General features: G+C 42.8%; 1 protein-coding gene across 4 annotated transcripts in view; it reads right to left on the bottom strand.

The window, feature by feature from the left end:
- LOC143514364 (nck-associated protein 5-like) overlaps nt 1–23,252 on the bottom strand; it is a 65,291-nt gene that overhangs the window by 7,477 nt on the left and 34,562 nt on the right. For all 4 annotated transcript variants that reach the window (XM_077005442.1, XM_077005468.1, XM_077005458.1 and 1 more), the window contains 9 exons: nt 21,137–21,205; nt 20,855–20,893; nt 20,548–20,667; nt 15,213–15,305; nt 6,031–9,020; nt 5,651–5,786; nt 5,476–5,560; nt 970–1,251; nt 296–435 (listed from right to left, as the gene is read on the bottom strand). In XM_077005442.1, the coding sequence (XP_076861557.1) occupies nt 296–435; nt 970–1,251; nt 5,476–5,560; nt 5,651–5,786; nt 6,031–9,020; nt 15,213–15,305; nt 20,548–20,667; nt 20,855–20,893; nt 21,137–21,205 (3,954 nt within the window). The remainder of the gene's footprint in view (nt 1–295; nt 436–969; nt 1,252–5,475; nt 5,561–5,650; nt 5,787–6,030; nt 9,021–15,212; nt 15,306–20,547; nt 20,668–20,854; nt 20,894–21,136; nt 21,206–23,252) is intronic.

Genomic DNA, 23,252 nt, shown 5'->3' with positions numbered 1-23,252 from the left:
CAGCGCGACCAAGACGCACAAGTGTCCAGAAGTGCTGAGCACACTTTCTCAAGAGTGACCTTCACTGAATGCAGCAGCCAGTAGTGTGGGCGTAGTGAGCCTTTCAAAATGGTGTGAATATTGACTACTCACTACTCAATAGTGCCGTATCTGAAAACTGCATTTAATTTAATAGTGACTTAAACTGAATTGATGATACTCTAAATCTCAATGAAGCTTAATAAACAGTGTTTGTATGCAGCATGATAGTTGATCTCGTGTTATGTCACAGAAGAAGGTGGAAGAGTCCGCTCACTGGTCTGGATGGGCTTTCTGGGTGTGCTGACTCCATGTCTTGTAGGTACATGTTTGTAGGACCTGCTGATCCTCTTGGATTAGGGAAGGTCCAGTTCTGGGTAGGTGCTGCTTGCAGTTGGACTCCATAGGCATCCATGTCTGGAAATCAAAAGAGTTTGTGCCATGTAAAACGTGTTGATATTAACATGTTGATAATAAAACATAATGAACATATTGCCATGAGCCACATGATTCTCATCAGTAACTTTAGTTAAAGTAGGAACAGCAAGATGTTTTATTTGCAAGGTACATTATATACCACCAGTGGCAATGACATAATAATCTGTGATCTGGAGCTTTTAATGATCAGTTGTCAAAGTGTTTTCAAAGGGCTCACATTGCTCTTGTGAATTGGCAGAACAGTTATATTGATTTAATATTGTGTGCAATCATCGATTTTTTTCAAACGAGAGATATATACACAAGGGTTTGATGTATAGTTGGCATTTGCTAGTGATGAGTGTCAGTGAAGCCTGTGTCAGTGAAGCCTGTGTCAGTGAAGTCAGTGGTGTCACGTGCGTTACATTATTCTTCATCATCTAGAATTACATGGTTCACTATTGTTTTTTTGGTTTACAAACCTAAACCTAATATAAATAAATAAAGCATCAATGTGTTGAAAAGGTTCCACACCTTCATGAATAGTGTCAGAGAGATGCTTGGTGGCGCCTTGAGCCTCCAGAGGTGAAGTGAGAAGAACAGAAGGCTTCACTTCATCTAAAGATGATGGCTCTCTCTCCAGTGTGCGCGCTTGGCGCGGGGTCTTCATCAGGGCTCCGTGTTTTCCCTGAGAGGTGAAGGAGCTTTGGTCCTCCTGGGGTTGTGGAAGCCTTTTCCCTGCGCTACTGCTGCCACAGTCTGGTAGTGGGAATGTGCCTATACCACTGTCCAGGGTGCGTATCGAAGAACCCGAGCCTGCAGGTGTGAAGAAACAAAAACAAAAAGAGCATAAGAATAATTTCTGACAGTTTAGGTTAAATTCGTTCAAGGTATCAAGTAGTGAAGTAATTAGAGGCCATGGTGGAAACCCAGTGACAGGGTGTTACTAGGGTCTTATGGGTTATGGTATGGGCCAGTAGTGCAAAAACAAACAAAAACATTACATATATAAAAGTAGGGTTATGGTTAGAGTTATGCTAGTGTTAGGGTTAGGGTTAGAGTTATGCTAGTGTTAGGGTTAGGGTTAGAGTTATGCTAGTGTTAGGGTTAGTTATGCTAGTGTTAGGGTTAGTTATGCTAGGGTTAGGGTTAGAGTTATGCTAGTGTTAGGGTTAGGGTTAGTTATGCTAGTGTTAGGGTTAGTTATGCTAGGGTTAGGGTTAGAGTTATGCTAGTGTTAGGGTTAGGGTTAGAGTTATGCTAGTGTTAGGGTTAGTTATGCTAGGGTTAGGGTTAACCTAACTGAAGGTCCTGCAGCTGTTCCCAGGACTGCACTCTTCCAGACGGGGTTCTCAGATGTTGTTTCTGTTGTTTTATACATTTGGCTCATTCCATCTTATTGTTTACCATAGACAATAATTTCAGCCCATTTTCATATACTTAGTAAATTAAGTAAAGAGAGGTAAAGAGAGGAGAACCCATAGAAATATATAAAAATAAAGTATAAGAGTATACACTGAATTCTGTCAATATGTATTTGAATTCAAAATGTATTCGTCCTACCAAGAAAGGACCAACGTTTGATGAGGTGATGTTTTTTTTGCCCAAACTTTTGAATACTGGAGCAGTTTTGGTTGCTACTGTTTATGGTACATGTACATGTATGCAGAACTACTTTTACATTGAAGGATGCAGGCTAGCATAAACAGATTTCCATACATTCTTCCCTCTGAAAAATGAGTCCCCTCTTTGAAAGAATGAAACTTAATTTATAAATACAAATAATTGTTTATTACAACAATGTCCCAAGGTGTTCATTATAATACCAGGTTTTCCATATAATACCTTATATAATTTGTACAGGGGTGCATGTCAGATGTATTGTTTATGGTAAATACCCATTACAAATTCAATAGAGTATTCCTCTATGTGAAATAAGTGAAGTGACTTTTATTTTGGCATTTATAAAATTTCTGTGAATACCCAAGGCAATGCCATGACACCGGAGTGAGACAGTACCAACATTTTCCTGAAGTAAAGTTAGCATCACCTTGCAAACTTGAACTATGGAAATTCTGTACAGTTTCTTTGCCCTTTTTGTCTTTGGAGTGTCACGATAGTGCCACAGAAATTCTTTAAATGTTTTCTTAATGAATAAGTGAAGCTCACTTTACCCTGCAGTTGGAGAAAACCAATAAATAAATGAATAAATAGGCTATTCTTCCGAGATTTATATAGCGCTTTTGACAAACAACCAAGGTCACAATTCACCACAAAAATCACGCAAATTCTTGTCCTGTTGTCAAAAGGATTCCTTAAAGTGCTCAAAGGAAATGTGCATATGTGCAGCACAGTACACTCGTCTGCTCTTCTGTGAAGTACTGCAGTGGTACCCAGAATGCAGGGAGTTTGCCTCACCAGTGACACATTAACATGAGAGTTACGTTTCAGTTTCTGGATGATTTTGTCTGACAGCCACAAGGGAAGCTAACAAGCAGGTGTTATTTTTAAAGGTTTAGAGTATCATATCATATGTTTAGAATATGAATCATATAATGTTCAGTGGTGTATAAAAGCTTAGTCAATGTCTGCATCATATCATTATCTTCATTGAGACAAGGCCTTGAAGACTCAGGCAGCAGACAAGGCCCTGAAGGCCCTGAAGATTCCAGATTCTGTGAAGTCCTTAGAAAAGCATGAGGAGTGCTGAACACACCTTCTGCATCCACCTGCCTCCAAATGTAATACATTTGAATTATCTAGTCCCCCAAACATCAGCACCAGAACAGTGAGATAGGAGCTGGATGTGGTGGGTTTGCATGGCTACACTCCCAAACATCAGCACCAGAACAGTGAGATAGGAGCTGGATGTGGTGGGTTTGCATGGCCACACTCCCAAACATCAGCACCAGAACAATGAGATAGGAGCTGGATGTGGTGGGTTTGCATGGCCACACCCACAATCATCAGCACCAGAACAGTGAGATAGGAGCTGGTTATGGTGGGTTTGCATGGCCACACCCACAAACATCAGCACCAGAACAGTGAGATAGGAGCTGGATGTGGTGGGTTTGCATGGCCACACTCCCAAACATCAGCACCAGAACAGTGAGATAGGAGCTGGTTGTGGTTGGTTTGCATGTTCACGCCCACAATCATCAGTCTGAGATCACTGTACACCATGTGGGCTGCCCGGTGTAAATCATGACACTGGAAGCATGTTCTCTGCAGTGATAAATCACACTTCACTATTTGTCTCATAGAGAAGCTCGGTGGCTGTATGCAGAAATCAGGCGTGGCGGAGGATGGAGGACGTTTGGGGTTTGGGGCTGTTTCAAGGTTCGGCCTAGTCCTCTTGGTTCCAGAGAGGGGCGCTATTAATACTACACAATATTTAGACATACAGAATATCGACTGCAAACTGGCTGACAAATACACAAATCCTCTCATGACTGAATTCCAACAAACACAAACCTAAACACAAACAAAACACTTGGAGACCACATACTGTGTGTGTGTGTGTGTGTGTGTGTGTGTGTGTGTGTGTGTGTGTGTGTGTGTGTGTGTGTGTGTGTGTGTGTGCGCACAGAGAGTAATTGAAAAATCCAGTAGAAGAACACAAGATTTCTAGAGAAACAGGACACGTTGGACAGAGGTTCTGTGCAAGATACGTGTAACAGAAATATTACAAATTTGACTAATCTATTAATTTTAATTGTTTTTTTTTATAGATTTTATACAATATATTTCACATTTACAAGCTAATGTATAAAAACTGTGTCTCCTGTGGTCTTGAGTATAAGTACGGCCCTGTCACGTAGAGCTCTGCCCTCCCTTGTATCATCTGCACGCCTTGTTTCTTGTTTCTGTAGTTTCCCAGTCGTCTGTCATGCCCCTCTCCCTTGTGTCCTTGTCCCTGTGATCATTTGTTACACCTGTGTCTCATTCGATTCTCTGTTTTAGTGTATTTAAACCTCACGGTCTCTTCCCTTGTTGTCATTGTCTGCAAGTCGTTCATGGTTTCTCTTTACTTGCTTCGTATGTTCGAAGCCCCTGTCTCTCTCCACCTCTTCCATGCTTTGCTTTCTCCTCCTGTTTGGTTATGTCAGCTGTAAGTCTGTTCCCTGTAACTCCATGTTTGTGTCACTTTGTACCTCCCTTGTTCGTCACGGTTTGTCGTAGTTATTTCACGTCGTTCCCTGGTACTCTTTGTCTGTTGTCTCTGCCTTCCCCATTCGTGTCTCTTTGGTCGTTCGAGTGTAGTCTTTACGTGTGTTCTGTGTTTCCTATTTTTCCGTGTCCTCTATTGCACTTGTGTTGAGTTTATTTTGATTCCTTGTACCAGTGTATGTAGTTGCCCCTGTTATGTGGTTTTCCCCTCTTCTGAGTGTCAATCTTGTTCATTTACTCAAGTCCCTGTTACACCCTTTGATTGTGTTTACATCCAGTAGTCGTGTGTGTTCAGCATTGTAAGTTTGTGTTTCTGTTACCTACAGTGTGTTGTCTGTTAGCCGTGTGTATGTTTGTGTGTCTCCAAGTTGAGTGTTTTCCCCTTTATATGGTATTCTCCCCCTGTTTGGCTTTCTGTCTTGTTTATTTTAATAAATTTACAAAATCCTGCATTTGCGTCATGCCTGCTCAGCCCACTCGCTCAATATAAGTGAAAACATATTATTATTACAATTATTATGACTACTATTATTACTACTATTATTATTATTACTCATTTGCTTGAGAAGGTTTGTGTACATGTTTACTTCAAGACCTCACGAGGTGTCAGTTAAGTGGCAAAGCTCCCCACCACTACCAGACATGAATGCTCAACCACGTTTTGTACTGAGTCTCTTGAGAGAAGCTTACACCCTCAGGGACCAGATCAATCAGATGAAGACTCAATTACAATTCATGTCAGAAACTAACGGAGAATGCCATGTGTGACAAGTTCTAAGGCAAAGCTTCTAGTCCTGCAATGCTACCATGGCAGAAAAACAAGAGAAAGAAAGAGGTTTGGTATCGAAAAATACTTCATTTGGATTTCACCTGTGAAGTGCTGTGAGCTGATAGACTCTGCCAGACTCTCATCAGATGTGATCTCATCACGGCTCACCATGTCTGAACCCTGAAGCTGAGAGAGGGGGGAATGGTGGATTATACTGTCAGTCTGCACACTGTATCAGTGAATTATCAGCTTAAAATACGCTCCGTGAATATTTACTTTGTCTATATCCTCCCTGCTCCTTGTGTGACTGATGCTGTTTCTCTGGTGGCTGTAAACAGGACGCGATCTCTTGGAGTCGAAGGACAGTCTCCTGTGCATCACGCCGAGATGCACAGCTCCTCTCTCATCCACCCTTGAGACACATGAAGCATTATAAACACAATTACTTCTATTTTTTCACTTCTGTTCTTGTATGTTTGCAATACTAAAAGCAAATTGGACAATTTACTCAAATTAATAAATCTGTCGTAGCATTACAATATGGAGACTGGAAAAATACTGATTGGATGATCCAAAACATTTAGCAGTTCCACAGAATTATGCTACATATTTGTACATTTCCCTGTAAATAAGCTTTACCTGTAAATCACCTTTACCTGTTCAGCAGCTGTTGCATGAAGTTGTCAGCTGTCACTCCTCTGTACATCAGTGATAACTGACCCTGTGCTTGGTCCATCACCACCTCACACGAGTGTCCTCTCCCAGGACGCTCAAGAGCGATCCCTACTCCATTCACATAGACCCTCTCTTCCTCCAAAGCCTTTCTCAAGTCTTCTGCCTTCTCCATGAGCTTAGAGATGTTTAAACTCTCCACCACCTTCTTGGGTGCTCCTTTAGCCCCGGAGGCATCCTTGGCTCCTGGTGATGATGATGATGATGACATACCATGTTTGAGTTTGGACATTTCAGATTTGCGATTAAGAGCTGGAAGCTTGCTCTTCTTGAGACCAAACCAACTGGCGATTCCATTTGATGTTCTTTGTTTTGTTTCTGCAGCAGGGCCTCCATCCTGGCCCTGAAGCTTCAGCATGTTCTCTTCAATTCCTCGCATCACCTTCTGCTCGATGGCTGACTGGATGGCTGGTGCAGTTGAGGAAAGTCTTTTTTCCTTAAAAGCCCCAGAATTAGACGATCCAGGTCTTGGCGACAGAGGAGGAGGGATGTTACCAACATGAGAAAAGGTCTTTCTCTTCCCAGCTGTGAGCTTTGGTTTGTCATCGGTGCGCGATGGCTGCCTCTGGAGATGGGAGCGCTCATCTTGAATCAGCTTCATGCCTCTGGGATAAGATGAGGCAGTGCTGGCCTTGGATGGGGACTTGGACTGGACTCTAACTGGGCTACTCTGAGGACTCGGCACTGTTCTGCTGTGGTGAGCAAGAGGATTGGGATTCCTTCCATAGCTCCACATCACTACAGGAGTCTCACAAGGGGTTGCAGAGGACATTCCAATTTTGATCTTTTGACTGTCTGGCTTTGCTATATAATGTTTCTCTGTTGAAATGTTTATATTCACTGAACCAGGGCCCTTACCATAATTGCCAAAACTAGTTTTAGGGTAGGATTTTGCATCAAGGGGTTCTGTACCTTTTAAACGGCGCTGCTCCACTGTGATTGGTCCACTTTGTCTCTCTGCGGTTTTGGCACTGACTCTACATCCTATGGACGCAGGGCTTTTACCTGGGCCACTCTGTGTTTCCTGTTTCGCTGTGGTTTGCTGCAGATCCTCTGTGCCCTTCAGTTTGCCAAGTGCTGCCAGACGTTCTTTGAATGGGTGATAACTTGAATCGGTCTGAGGTTTGCTTGAGACCGTCCTTTTTGGTAGTGACGGCTGCTTGTCACTTCTTTTAGCCACGGCTTGAGTTGGAACAGATGTGCCATGCTGTCGCGCCGACAGTGGATCTGGAGGTTTTCTTTCGTGGTATTTCTCTTTCATACTGGAGTAACTGCTCCGTTGTGCTTTGTTTGCAGCAGAAGATGAGGTTGGCAGGCTGAAGTGGTTCTGGGGTCTTTGCCAAACAGGACTCTCTGGGTCAGTGTCCTGGTCTGAACTATCAGAAGCAGATTCATCTGTGGTTCCAGAAGACTCTGAGCTCGTGAGGGACAGGTGACTAAGGACCCTCTCATCTCTTGAACTAATTTTCTGTTTTTCTTTAGAGTCAGTCTCCTCTGAGGTAATCTGGGGCAGATCATTTCTGGAATGGGACGGATCTACAAGGTTTTCATAGTGAGCCACTGTACCACCTTTCAGTGGCTGTGAAGAGGACTCATTTGCTGATTTAGAAACCTTAGGGGTTGAGTGGCTATTAAAACCTGATTCCTTCAAAGAAAGGGACGAACAGAGATCCTCAGGCTGTGGTGGGGAGTTGGGGGCAGAGTGCGTGGCAGGGCGAGAGACTGTTTTAGATGCAGTGGATGGTTTCTCTCGTTCTGTTGTGGTAGCTTTACGAGACACTGTAGGTGAGTGGTATACCTCATAGTGATTTCTACAAGGGATTTTTGAGTTGTGTGTAAGTTGAGGACTTAAGTGGAGGGCATTGGCTGTTGTCGAATTTTCAGCCATTAAAGGCATTTTGAGAAGCTTGAGAAGTGTGGATGAAGATGAGACTGGAGAAGGCTTCGATTCACTACACAAGGAGGGAGAAGATGTAGAACCTTGTGCCAACTTGCTTTTTGCTGCAGCCTGCTGTTGTGTAAGTGCTGAGGCAGTTGTTTCAGATATGGAGACTTGGGAATACGACTCAACTACTTTCCTGGGAACAGACATCTGATTGGAGGAAAAGACTCCACTGCAAACTTGGACTAAGTTCTCAAGTCTGTCCCCAGCCTGCCCTGCTGTCAGTGACCTCCCAGAATCCTCCTTGTCTTCATTAACACTCTTTGACTTTGTAGACGATATTTCTTCAGAGTCACTTTCTCTGCGATCATGCTTTGTCTTCTCACCTAACTTGGTGTTTGGTTCAGGGCAACTAGCAACTACTGGTGAAAGATGTGGCCCTATGGCCTTTGCAACTGGTTGTGAAAGGTGAGTAACATTCACTCTACTCTGAGAAACTGTGCAGTGTGCGTTGGGAATGTTTGTTTTGACCACACACAGCAGCTTTGCCTGCGCGTCTGTACTTTGTCCTGAAGCCCCATATTGTTCTGGGCACATTCGGCTACTTGTATCATCTTCTCTGCCAGAATGTGATGTGATGCTGAGATGCTGGTTACACTTAAGTAGACTGTCCAGGCTGTTTCTCTGTGACAGAACACGACAAGACGGGCAGCTACCATATCTCAAAGCTGCAGGATTGTCTCCCTCCTCGTTAGCATACTCATGAATGTCAGAGTCTGAACTAGAGTGCCGGCAATGCGGCTGACGTGGGGAAGCAGCTCCAATGGTAGTCATCTCTCCGGGTAACAATGCCTGTCCATGATGGTAGTAGCAAGTGGATGGATGAAACCTAAGTGGGTCTGTCTCCTCCAGTTTACGCAGGACCTCTAGGATGTGGGCCTTTTTCTTCAGGAACGGGGACATGGGGCCAGTAGAGGAGCCTGAGTCCTGGTTTGGGTTTCCTGTGCCAGTCTGTGTGGATTCATCATTATTCTGGAAGGGAAGACAAATCTCAGCAACGAAGCACTATTACCGTAGCAACAGGCCTAATTCCTTTATTCTTAAATTACAAGCTAAGTGCACAGATACATTTCTAAATCACATTGCATTGTACTGCAATGACAATCAAAGACATTGCCACAAAGCAACTTTATAGAAACTCTCCAAACTGCCAGACGAGTTCCTCAAGATGGCGTAAGCAAAAGCAGTGGAGCCGACTCAACAGGGGAACCCGTCCTCCCCTGGGTAACCACGGCAGCAGGGGCAATGATATCGTGCTCTTTTTGAATTACAGTTTACTAGCACCCAGAGGTTATTCTGAGCATGAATAATTGGTAAACATATGATGTCAGACACAGGCATAAGACAGGTGGCATTCAGCACCCAACACCACACTCTCTACAGCAAGACCGTTTAGCGGCACACTTTAGATGATGCAACACTCTCTGCAATACTTTCAGTCTTCGTTCAGTATTTTGACGAGTACTGGATTCAGTTTGCTTAGGTACTGGAATCACTTTGCTCAGGTACTGTTGCACCCACCTTTGTTGTTACATATTCACACTCTTTTAACAAATTTGTGTAAATATTTATTGTACTAAAATATGGATATTTGTCATAATTTATGTAAATGAAGTTATGTTATTGTGTTATGACAATAATGCAGCATTATTTTGCGTAATGCCATCCTGACACAAACTCCTTGTGTATTCAATGTCTCTTGGCCAATAAAACTGATGCTGATTTTGAATCCCAGCAGAATGCCTCATAAATCCATAAAATCCACAGGAAAATACAAGCAGTGCATGTGCAGAATCCACAGCTTGCAGAAATCAGGTGACACGCACCAGCACCGAGGCACGCTGCACAACCAGGAACGAACACACACCCTGTATTACCATAGCGATCACCTCACTGAGTCTGACACTGGGTTATAATGATGGGGATCTTCACTCAGTTTTGTAGATGTTGGCATGCATATGTGTGTATCATTTATATACATACTTATCATTTACATACATATACATACACTTATAAATACCACTTAAGTCCTAAGAGTAAGAGAAAATGGGTGTGTGATGTATACCAGTTTGGTTTAGTTTATGGGATCTTTGCTTCATGACCTAAAGAATAACTGTTGAATAACTGTTTGCTGATGCCCTGCTGTCTTCTATAGTTTACTACATAGGTTATAGGTTTACTATAATCAACACTGTTGCTTTTTAATTTCTAAATAAAATAATAAAATCAAGTGAAAAAAGCATAGATCACATTAGCTTAAAGCATGCGATCATTTGCTTCAGAAATGTGGCTTCAGCAAAGAATTAAATATGCATCATTGCCTTAGCGCATAGCAAAGCCTGAGCTGACGGAGCATTTCAAATGAGTCTCGGGCTGATAAAGTTGTCCGCCGAGGCCCATGGACAACTAATCATCTGTTCTCCACTCAGGCACCGTCACCAGTGATGTCAAAGATTAGACGTGCCATGTCTCTACTTAAGAAAGAATAAATGTATGACTGAGTAAAGAGAGGATAAGGTGGAATGTGCAGGGAACTACTTTAGTTTCACACGACTGGCCTACCCCGAGCCACCAGCTTTATCTTTAATTAAAGAAGCAATTAATTTTGTAATCGGCTGGAGAAAGTGTGCCTGCACTCTGCTTCTCGTTGGAGTGAAGGAGCCAATCTGAAGCACATTCAGCCCCGAGCGGCTGGTGCCTCTGGGGATTATTAAATAAAGACAGATGCTGAGAAGCTGGAAGGAAACAAAAGAAAGATACTAAGCAGAAAATAAAGAAAGAGAGAACGAAAGACAATAAAAGAATGAAAAACAAAAAAACATGATATTTTAGTGACTAATGTTGAGGTCAAACAGCAAACTCTGGTGAACTGAAACGCTTCAAGCTCTTTACTCTATCCAGTATTATGTAGCTGTGCTTGAATGAAACCTGCATTACCTTTATGATACACTAGACTGACACTTACTCTGAGGTCACAGAGTGAAGGGACTCAAGCTGTGTTGAAAATTCCGTTTTGGATGATTTAGTGCTTACTGAAGATCCAATTTGACCTCCTGATGCAGTTGGACTTTCCTACACCTGAGACTGACGATGAGCTCATATATATGCATCATGTTTATGCAACCAGTGATGGAGCTGGGGCAGTGCAGGGAGTGTAGGTGCTAGATAGATTCACCCATTTAAGGCAGTCGGAGAAGCATACATGTGAAATGAGGCTCATTTCAAACATTCGCGCTGATGAATAATAATGACAGCACTGAGGATGTGGGTTGGAACACTGCTATTCTGTCATATGAAAAAGACTGCACAGAAGACAGCAGACTTTAGAAGACTTCACAGAAGACCGTAGATTACTTAAGACTGCACAGAAGACAGACAGTACACTTTAGAAGACTTCACAGAAGACTACACTACAGACGACTGCACAGAAGACTGTAGACTACAGAAGACTTCACAGAAGACTGTTCAAAAGACTGTAGACTACAGAGGACTTCACAGAAAACTGTACACAAGACTACAGAAGACTAGACTGCAGAAGACTTCACAGAAAACTGTAGACTACAGAATATACTGCACTGAGGACTGTAGACTACAGAAGACTGCGTAGAAGACTGTAGACAACTACACTGTACAGAAGACGGTACAGAAGACTGTACAGAAGACTGTAGACAACAACACTGCACAGAAGACTGTAGACAACTACACTGTACAGAAGACTGTTCTGAAGACTGTAGGGCAGTCATGGCCTGGCGGTTAGAGAACTGGTCTTGTGTCCGGATGGTCGTGGGTTCGATTCCCAGACCTGAGGCCATGACTGAGGTGCCCCTGAGCAAGGCCCTTAACCCTCAATTGCTCACTTGTATAAAAATGAGATAAAATGTAAGTCGCTCTGGATAAGGGCGTCTGCTAAATGCCATAAAATGTAAATGTAAAATGTAAGACTGTATACTACAGAAGACTATAGACTACAGAATACTAGAGTACAAATGACAGAAGACTGGACAAAAGATTGTAGACTACAGAAGACTGGAGAGAAGACTGAAGACTTTACAGAAGACTGGACAAAAGATTGTAGACTACAGAAGACTAGAAGACTTCACAGAAAACTGCAGACTCTAGAAGACTGCACAAAAGACTAGAAGACTGAAGACTGCACAGAAGACTGTAGACAACTATTCAATTCAACTTTATTGTCATTATGCTGAAACAGGGTTGTACAGCACAACAAAACACTTTTAGGCTAGGACTCAGTGCAATTACAGACAACATAGTGTAAGACAGGACAACTACACTGCACAGAAGACGGTACAGAAGACTGCATAGATGACTGAAGACTACAGAAGACTTCACAGAAGACTGTTCAAAAGACTGTAGACTACAGAAGACTTCACAAAAGACTGTTCAAAAGACTGTAGACTACAGAAGACTTCACAGAAGACTGCAAGTCAGTTTACTGCAGCTTGACACATCGAGATGGATAATAAACATTTTTATTAGTGGCATTATATATATTATACATTATATATAGATGTATTAATATGCTGTAGTACATTCATAGGTATATGAATTATACTATGCATGTTTTATTATACTATACAGGTTATGTAATATTGTTTGCAAAAACTGCATAGCCAGTACTTCCTGAAACACAGATAAGCAGACAGACCAGGAAGCGATGTGGAGACAAACAGTACAGTAGTTCAGATGTCAACAGAAAATGCTCCCGAGCACCTGGGTGAGGCTTCACTAGACATTAGACACACTAGAGGGTCTAGCAGAGTGAGGAGTGTGTAAGAAATCAACAAACATGCTCTAAAGAGCTGGAGCTGGAAGTGAAAGTAAAGGGAGAGGAAACAACTGAGGCATTGTGTCTGTGTTTAGAATGAAACAAAAAAAAAATCTATATTCAATTTGACACCTCTGTCCCCTGCTCCTCACCAAGAAAAAGCAATCAGTGGATTTAAGGGCTGGAATGATTGGGTGAGTGTCTTCCTCTCTCTCTTAAAGGACATTTGTCAGCAGGACACCACAGTACCTCCTTAGGGCTGCACAAGGCATGGTCACTTACAGAGAAGACAACGGAAGAATCAGGGCAAGACAGCAAGCAGAGAGAGGGAGAGAGGAAGAGAGAGAGAGAGAGAGAGAGAGAGAGGGAGAGAGAGAGAGGGAGAGACAGAGAGAAAGAGGGAGAGACAGAGGGGGAGAGAGAGGGAGAGACAGAGGAGAGAGAGAGAGAGAGAGAGAGAGAGAGAGAGAGAGAGAGAGAACCTTCCAAACAGCCAAAGGGGACACTTAAGGTACTGAAGAGCAGTGCAATTTCAACACAGAAAAAAGACTGTGAGAAAGGCAAGTGATTAAGATATAAGTGGCTGTTGACTATCAACAGTTCAGTCTTAAATCACAGTTTAGTAGAGGAGTAGAGTAGTGGAGGAGTAGAGGACTAGAAGAGTGGAGGACTAGAGTAGCAGAGTGGATGATTGGAGGAGTAGAGGAGTGGAAGAGTGGAAGAGTAGAGTAGAGGAGTGGAGGAAGAGAGTAGAGGAGTGGAGGAGTAGAGTAGTGGAGGAATAGAGGAGTGGGGGAGTAGAGTAGTGGAGTAGAGGAGTGGAGGAATAGAGTAGAGGAGTGGAGGAGTAGAGTAGAGGAGTAGAGGAGAGGAGGAATAGAGTAGAGGAGTAGAGGAGTAGAGTAGAGGAGGAATAGAGGAGTGGAGGAATAGAGTAGAGGAGTAGAGTAGAGGAGGAATAGAGGAGTGGAGGAATAGAGTAGAGGAGTAGAGTAGAGGAGTAGAGGAGTGAGGGAATAGAGTAGAGGAGGAATAGAGGACTGGAGTAGATGAGTGGAGGAATAGAGGAGTGGAGTAGATGAGTGGAGGAATAGAGGAGTGGAGGAATAGAGTAGAGGAGTGGAGGAGTAGAGGAATAAAGTAGAGGAGTGGAGTATAGGAGTAGAGAAGTAGAGAACTGGAGGAATAGAGTAGAGGAGTGGAGGAATAGAGGAATGGAGGAATAGAGTAGAGGAGGGGAGGAGTGGAGGAATAGAGGAATGGAGGAATAGAGGAATGGAGGAATAGAGTAGAGGAGTGGAGGAGTGGCTGTTACCCTTCAGTAGAGGAGATCTATGCCTATACTGCCAGAGAATTCTATTAAGAAGGCCAAGGTTTGTTTTCAGGGGACATGGACCCTGACCTGCACAGTGCAGTTTTAGTTATGCTTCATTACTGCACAGATGGTTAGCAGAACATAATTCAGATCTACCACACATCCACACTTCATGAAACTTTGTGCCTTTGTACAACTTGTAGATCTGTCAAGAGAAGCAGTCACTAACCACACCAAACTTTAACCACACCAAACACTATCCACAAATCAAACAAATCCATGCATTTTCACATTTACATCTAGGAACCTAGATTGGCCATACAGGACTGTGTTTACAGTAACTGGTCATACAGGGCTGTTTTTACAGTCACTGGTCTATAGGGCTGTTTTTACAGTCATTGGTCACACAGGGCTATTTTGTCTATTTACTGGGCGGCCAAACTGGGTAACAAGCAGACAATACAGAAGATTAAACACAAAGAATGAAGTCTGACCTGTAACACCAATCATAATAAGACTGTCAAGAGTGTCATTGTCTGGACTGTAACAATAACACTAATAATGGTCTGAATCACTTGTACTCTGAATCAAATAAACTGTAAAAAGTTAAGAAAAAATGTTATATAAAATTATAGATTTTAATATGCCAGATTAAGGGCATATAAATTAGCTTGTCTTACAATGAAATATAACAGTTTATTTAATTAAATTAGATCAAATTGAATCTGTTACATGTGAAACACTTGCAATAACAATCACTGCTAGATAAATCAAAAGGGTTGCAGTTCATTTCAATTTCTGTGCTGAACAAGATGACATCACAATGTGAGGAAATGCAACAGTGAAAATACAGGAAAATATCAATTCTTTTGATGCTCAAACAAGCATCTTACATCTACAAAGACAACTGTAGAATCAATGCAGTTTCACTGTTAACATTCCATATTGTGTTTGAAAGTCCTTACACAACAGTGCCATTGTGAAATATAACTGCAGTTATTCTTTGGTCATAACTGAATTCATCAGATGAACAAATAACCAAACATTCTCCAGAGCGTCTCACCTCGACCCTCCACTCAGAGAACAGGCCAGTCAGGACAGCCATGTCAGGAAGCCCCGGTTCACAGCTGCACTCCACACACGGGACCGCTGGCAGCTACAGAGTACAAAACAATGAGAAATAATTAACCACACCTTAGAAATATCCAGAAAGGCGGAAAGACATCACATCTGATATACCCAAACAGACAATCAGATTAAACCATCTTTAACAATTGTACACTTTTATTGATTCAATTATTCAATTAAAATTTTTACACTTATGTTTCAGTTGTTATCATTTATCTTTGCAAGTTACTGGTTGCAGTAAAGTTAATCAGATGTTATGAAACATTTGCACGTTCAACCAACTCACACACATACACAAATCAGACCTACTCATTACATATTCTGTTCACCCACTCCCTTAAATTCTTGCAAAAAAAATCACATTAGACTGATATGATAGTCTTTTTCAGTACAAACTCTACTAAAAGTAATTAGATTGCTGTTTGGGAGATAGCATAAGACTTCCTTACGCTTATTACATTTCCCATAATGATGGAGCTTATGGGGGGGGGGGGGGGGGGGGGGGGGGAGCCTCACCCAGAGAGAAAGAGTCTTTTATCCTGAGTTTTTAAATGGGCCCTCAGAAGTGAACGAGTGACAGAGATGAGTGGTCATACAGGAGTTTGGGACAGTTTCAATCTCCATAGAATTTTCTTGCAGCAATTACAGCCTAGAGTTGTTTACATTAAAACCTGTGACATCACTGCCCAGCGGCTCCACCTCCCATTCATTGCTCCATCCCAGCTTCAGTTCTATCTCTCACTCTCACTCTATCTGTCTCTCTTTGTCTCTCTTTCTCTCGCTCTCTCTTGGTCTCTCTATGTCTCTTTCTGTCTCTCTCTCTCTGTTCCTTTTTTGTACTACTCATCTAACCTTAATAATGTATCAAGAAAATTGCAAAATGCAACAGGAAAAATTATGTGAAAAAGAGGCAAAATAATCTGAACATGGGAAGTTGTAAAGGAAAAAGAAAAGAAAAGAAGCTCATTGGCTCCGTGCCTTGTCAAATTCTGAGCCAGTCTGAAGAGGATAAAAATGCATGAGCAGGAGGGGGAGGGGAGAGATAGGGGCGTCTGAGCCATACAGCAGAGGGGGAGGGGAGAGATAGGGGCGTCTGAGCTGTATAGCAGAGGGGGAGGGGAGAGACAGGGACGTCTGAGCCATATAGAGAGGGGGAGGGGAGAGATAGAGGTGTCTGAGTCTTACAGCAGGAGGAGGAGGGGAGAGATAGAGGTGTCTGAGCCATACAAAGAGGGAGAGGGGAGAGACAGAGATGTATGTGCCATATAGCAGAGGGGGAGGGGAGAGACAGGGACGTCTGAGCCATATAGAGAGGGGGAGGGGAGAGATAGAGGTGTCTGAGTCTTACAGCAGGAGGAGGAGGGGAGAGATAGAGGTGTCTGAGCCATACAAAGAGGGAGAGGGGAGAGACAGAGATGTATGTGCCATATAGCAGAGGGGGAGGGGAGAGACAGGGATGTCTGAGCCATATAGAGAGGGGGAGGGGAGAGATAGAGGTGTCTGAGACATACAGAGAGGGAGAGGTGAGAAACAGGGACGTCTGAGCCATACAGCAGGAGGGGGGTTGAGGTGTAGTGCCCTGGAGACCCACTTCAAAGATGTCAGCACAGAGACCCAGTTCATTGTGACCATATCAAAGACCCACATGCTGTAATAATCTATTATAAAACAGTGTCTATTTTGAGGGTTTTGCACAGGTGACTCACACATTCACCTCAGAATGAGAAATCTAGGGGTACAAATGTCATAAGATTGGTTAAACAAAGATTCCTATTCACTTGCTTTTAATTTTACAAGCTGTTTCTTATTAACACATGGACAAATCTATACATGGACTTATCAATACGACAAATGTCCTGTAATGATATTTGAAAATTCTATAAAGGACAACTAATGAGATGTTTTGATTTACCAGCAGCAAAACTATATTCACTAGTAAAATTGGTATATCTGGTAAAAAACAACCACAAGATAAAAAATTCCATTAAATCAGCTGTTTAAGATATCCCCTATGATTAAAGAACAAGTTAGCCATGGTCCCTAGAACGTGCCCTTCTAGAACAAACAACAAGAACAATGACTGAGATGAAGAATCAGAAATAAGAGTTATGGCTACACTTCAGGGATTCTTACAAGCACCATCTTATCCTTTCCTAGACAACTAGAACATAAAAGAACAAAAGAAGTACCAGACGAAGAAGAATAAATGTTTTTTGTTTGGACACACACCACACCCTCTGGGGTGGACACATACACCACAACCTCTGGGGTGGACACATACACCACACCCTCTGGGCTGGATACAAACACCACACCCTCTGGGGTGGACATATACACCACACCCTCTGGGCTGGATACAAACACCACACCCTCTGGGGTGGACACATACACCACAACCTCTAGGGTGGACTCAAACACCACACCCTCTGGGGTGGACTCAAACATCACACCCTCTGGGGTGGACTCAAACACCACAACCTCTGGGTTGGACACATACACCACAACCTCTGGGGTGGACACATACACCACACCCTCTGGGGTGGACACATACACCACACCCTCTGGGCTGGACACATACACCACACCCTCTGGGGTGGACACAAACACCACACCCTCTGGGGTGGACTCATACACCACACTCTCTGGGCTGGACTCAAACACCACAACCTCTGGGCTGGACACATACACCACACCCTCTGGGGTGGACACAAACACCACACCCTCTGGGCTGGACACAAACACCACAACCTCTGGGTTGGACTCAAACACCACACCCTCTGGGTTGGACACAAACACCACAACCTCTGGGTTGGACTCAAACACCACACCCTCTGGGCTGGACACAAACACCACAACCTCTGGGCTGGACACATACACCACACCCTCTGGGCTGAACACAAACACCACAACCTCTGGGCTGGACACAAACACCACACCCTCTGGGTTGGACTCAAACACCACACCCTCTGGGTTGGACACATACACCACACCCTCTGGGTTGGACACATGCACCACACCCTCTGGGTCTTCTTTAAACAAAGCCTGTGTTTGGATCATTGTTGGGTTGTTGAGTGATCAATGCAGAACTCTGTCCATGCACTCAGGGCTGTCTACTGCTTCTGCAAAGAACAATGGATGTGTGGCATTTTTAACACATCCGTGTGCTTGAAGTTTTCACAAAAAAACCCCAAAAATTAACAAAAAACAACAACAAAAAAAATGTTGTTCTTCTTATGTCTTATGTAAAAAATTGTCTTCTTATGTCATGCTGTCATGTACACATACAGGTCATAACATGTCCTCAAATGCTTACAGAGCTATGTGAAAAAAGACCAAGTCTGAGATCTGAGATACAGCGCCATCTGATGGACAAATACTGAACTTGGCTGCTACTTGCTTCTTGTTACGCATGCATGCTTAATATTAATATTAATTCCTATGGCTTATGGCTCAGTGAAATAAGGGCTGTAATAATATCATTTATCTAGTGCAGTCTTACAAGAATTAGAATATATGCATGCCTGTGTTTCTATAGTGAAAGCTGCTGCTATTATAGTCATGTTTCGCAAACATGCAGATATTGACACTGGTATGTTACGTTTCTGATTGTAAGAAAGGTGTCCTTAAGCAGTAGGCCCGTCCTAACATTTCTCCAATCAAATCAATGTCCTAGTCTGACAGTGAGACCACAGACGTTGCTCGGAAGCCGCAGGCTGTTGGGTACAAGATACACACACTGAGAAGGGGCTTCCCGAACACAACTGCCCAGCTGTGCACTGAACATCACGCATTTATAAGCTAAAAAACACCCTTAAAAAGTATTTGTTGAGTTCAAATACAGAGCAACTGCTACTGCCAGACAAGGCTGAAAACATTTTGTCTTGAGAAATCCAGAATACGCGCTTAAAAATCCAGAATACACGTAAGAAAAACTGCACAGCAGACGCCTGAAACAGGAAGGAAAATCTCGGTGGCCCATCCTGAATGGTAAATGACCCTCACACAGAAGACACCTGCGTGCATCTCGCCACGAACTGACTCTTGGCAGCACTGAGGTGACAGGTAAGAGAAAAGAAAGAAAGAAAGAAAGAAAGAAAGAAAGAAAGAAAGGGAAAGTGAGAATAGATATCTGAGGTGATCTGAAAATGTACAAAAAAGAAATGCTACTCATTGACATTTTGTGTCAATCATTCCCCCTTCAAGATCTCAGACTGGGCAGTAGAGGGTCTTTTAAACATTAAGCATTATTTGCACTTCATCAGATACTCCATACCCACTCCATAATGTGGGTGGAGGCATGTTTGTATGTGGGAGGTGTGTGGGTGGAGGTTTGTGGGCGGAGTCCTGAACCACGCTGGCATGCTGCTGGTGAGTCAGTGCACAGGGATGAAAAAAATCTGTTGTCCTGATTTTTTTATTTATTTCCCTGCAGGCAGTGAAACAGATTAAGCTGTGATTCCCTGTGGAGGTGTGACCACTGGCCACATCTAGATACACACAAAACTTATGTGGCATGACCAAATTCAGAAGCTTATCAAAGCAAGCACGATGGCCACAAGTATAAACACATTTATACATTTTGAAGTGTAGTCCACTCTATGGTTGAAATTGCCAATATTGCCTAGAGAACCTAAATGGATAAATTAATCTTTGAAAGATATTGTTTCTAATTTCTATTTTTTGTAATTAAATGTCCGTGTGCTCTAGTTATTTTAAAACATTTTATGCCAGACCTACTGAACTAGTGCTGAACTAGCTTCTGCATAGCTTCTTTATTTGTTTAGTACATGGGTCTATTTCACATTTACTATGTGTGGAATGTTGACACATAACAAAACCTGTGAAATGCATGAAGATCATCTAATGTGACAGATTATTAAAGAAGCATCTGATAACATGAACTGTACTGAAACAGTTCAGTGCCTCACCAGCCCCAGTGCCCTCACTGCATTCATAGCCCTTCCACACGTAACCCTCACTAACCTGCTCCGCGTGTTTCTGAATACTGATCTACTTACAGTTTGCAGTCTGGACACTTTCCTCCTTCAGGAACATGAACACATCAGAGACATTCTGATTGCGGAAACCCATGAGCTAAACTCCATGACTTTAAACACAGCTTGACATACCTCTTTAACATTGCTCTAGGACCCACAGGCTAGGAGAAGACCACTCAGCACACACATAACCAAGTACAAACCCAGATGTAGGTATGTCATTACGTTCCACTTGATCATGGGGAATCTTTTGTGTTATTGTTTCTATTGTACCTGGTGTGATGTATTTGGGGAAGAGTGCAGTTTCTGCGTGAAGAGCTCAGTCAAGGTCCTGTTGTGTCTCTCCAGGTCGAACACACGCATCTTCAGGTTGATGCACTCTTCTCGAAGGTCCTTCACATAATTACAAACATTATATTATAATCACAGCCACTCTCTGATAAAATGTCACTGTAGCTAACAAATGCAAAACAGCTTAGTGGAAATAGAAAGTAAGTTATTCAAGTGAGAAAACATTTGATGTTCCAAGCCATGATGACAAACCCCACCAGTGGTCATTAGTCTAAATGGATTGTTGTACCTTCTGGTTCAGCAGTGCCTGCACCACGTGGTTGGCCACCTACAACCCGAACAGAGACAGGAAGAGTTGATATTCAGCACTTCTTCCCCCAAAGAGCCAAGTTCCAAAAACCCACAGCAAAGAGGTTTGAAAAGCAAGCACTGGAGAGTGTGCTGTCAGAACTCAAACGGCAATATTTCTCAACTGAAATACCCCCAGAGCATAGAAATGGGGAAAATATATTAGTCCATGTTTGACCACTTTATGGAGCAGTGTACAGTCTAGCAGGAGCGGTGAGCCTACCTCGTCCAGACATCGCTCATACACCTCCCTCTGCTGCTCACTAGCCTGTGCCAGGGCGGTGTTCTCTGCCTACACAAGGAGCAGAGAGAACATGGAGGTGACATTTTACAAACAAAGCAAGTCAAACTTTAGAAGTCAACTCATCTTATCACCACACAGTAGGTTCCCCCATGACCTGAACCTTTTGACCCGAACCCTTTGACGGGAATCTTTTAACCTGTACCCTTTGAAAGCAGGAGGTGTTCTCACAGCTTGCTTTGATTCCATGGAATTTGTGACGTGTCTGTCTACCTGTATGTATGTGGTGTTAACATGTGGTGTCAACATGTGGTGTCTATGTGTGGTGTCAAATATGTGGTGTCAACGTGTGGTTTCTATGTGTGGTTTCTATGTGTGGTTTCTATGTGTGGTGTCAAATATGTGGTGTCAACGTGTGGTTTCTATGTATGGTGTCAAATATGTGGTGTCAACGTGTGGTGTCTACGTGAGGTGTCAACATGTGGTGTCTACGTGAGGTGTCAACATGTGGTGTCAATGTGTGGTGTCTACGTGAGGTGTCAACATGTGGTGTCAATGTGTGGTGTCAATATGAGGTGTCAATATGAGGTGTCTATGCGTGGTGTCTATGTGTGGTGTCAACACGAGGTGTCAAAGTGTGGTATCAATTAAACGTGGCTGTGAGGAGTTAATGTGTGGTATCTATGTGTGGTATCTATGTGAGGTGTCTATGTGAGGTGTCAATGTTTGGTGTCTATGTGAGGTGTCTAAGTGAGGGGTCAATGTGTGGTGTCTATGTGTGGTGTCTATGTGTGGTGTCTATGAGTGGTGTCTATGAGTGGTGTCTATGTGAGGTGTCTATGTGAGGTGTCAATGTTTGGTGTCTATGTGAGGTGTCTAAGTGAGGGGTCAATGTGTGGTGTCTATGTGTGGTGTCTATGAGTGGTGTCTATGAGTGGTGTCTATGTGTGGTGTCTATGTGTGGTGTCTATGTGTGGTGTCTATGAGTGGTATCTATGTGAGGTGTCTATGTGAGGTGTCCATGTGAGACACAGCAAACACTCATCATCATATGCACATGAAGGACCTCAGCCCTTGTTTCATGTTAAACACCAAGTGATGGGGATTTCTTTTAGCATAATTAACCTTGGATGAAATTTCCTGAGACACTGACACAAATGAGCAACACCATTTTAAAAAGTCTTGTTTTGTCTTAAGAGATCTTAAAGATGTATGTGAAGCAAAAATCGTAATTTGTAAAGAATATCTCACCATACATAACATACCCTAAATATGTTGCAGGTGGCTGAGGCCCTTTTTCATATATATTATTTGCAATTTCAAATCTTATTTGTGATGCTAATCCCATTGTTAGCATGTTTGACTGTGGTGAATGAGACTGATTTAGGGCATACTACATCATATGCTGAAATTAGATCACCATTTTTTTTATCCTGCAGTGATATGAAAAATTGCCCTTTGGCTGTGGCAGTATTTTAAAGCCCAGACAGAGCACTTCTACTTGCCTCAAGAGTGCCAAGCACTATAACAATCCTAGCACTGTGTCCTCCATATAAAAGAACCACAGTGGGCAAACAGATGGACGACCACAAAAGAGTGATTTTAACTTTGCTGTTTGCTCACATCATTTAATCAAAACTCTTGTTCTGATTAACAGCTCATAAAAATAAAAGCCTAACTATAAGAGCTTCTGTGGTCACTTTATACCCTCAACTATCCACTGCTTCTGCAGAAAAGAAGCGTTGGCTGTTTCTCCTTTGCGATCGAGTCTTAATTGAGCAGTGGAAAGACAAGCTTGCCCAAGTGGACTGTATGAGGAACAAGGGCTCAGGTCCAGAATGGGAGAGGCTGTCTCCTCTTGACCTCTACAGATCATTAAAGTACAACAGCTGAAGAATTTACTGTAATTATAAATGCACTGTGCTCTAACCTGAGAAGATTCACCAACACAGTTTAAACTTGGAGGCAATATTGATTCTGACCGTCCGATAATGTGTTGACAGGAGGAAGGGGTCAATAGAGCTAGTTCCATATTTCACTTTTTACCTCAGTAGCATTTTAATGCCATACAGGCACTCAAAGTGGAATAAGGAATATG

The sequence above is a fragment of the Brachyhypopomus gauderio genome, chromosome 1 (genome assembly GCF_052324685.1).
Source record: "Brachyhypopomus gauderio isolate BG-103 chromosome 1, BGAUD_0.2, whole genome shotgun sequence".
Lineage (NCBI taxonomy): Eukaryota > Metazoa > Chordata > Actinopteri > Gymnotiformes > Hypopomidae > Brachyhypopomus > Brachyhypopomus gauderio.
The sequence above is the reverse complement of the archived record's forward strand: the minus strand, read 5'-3'. Positions and strand labels throughout refer to the sequence as shown.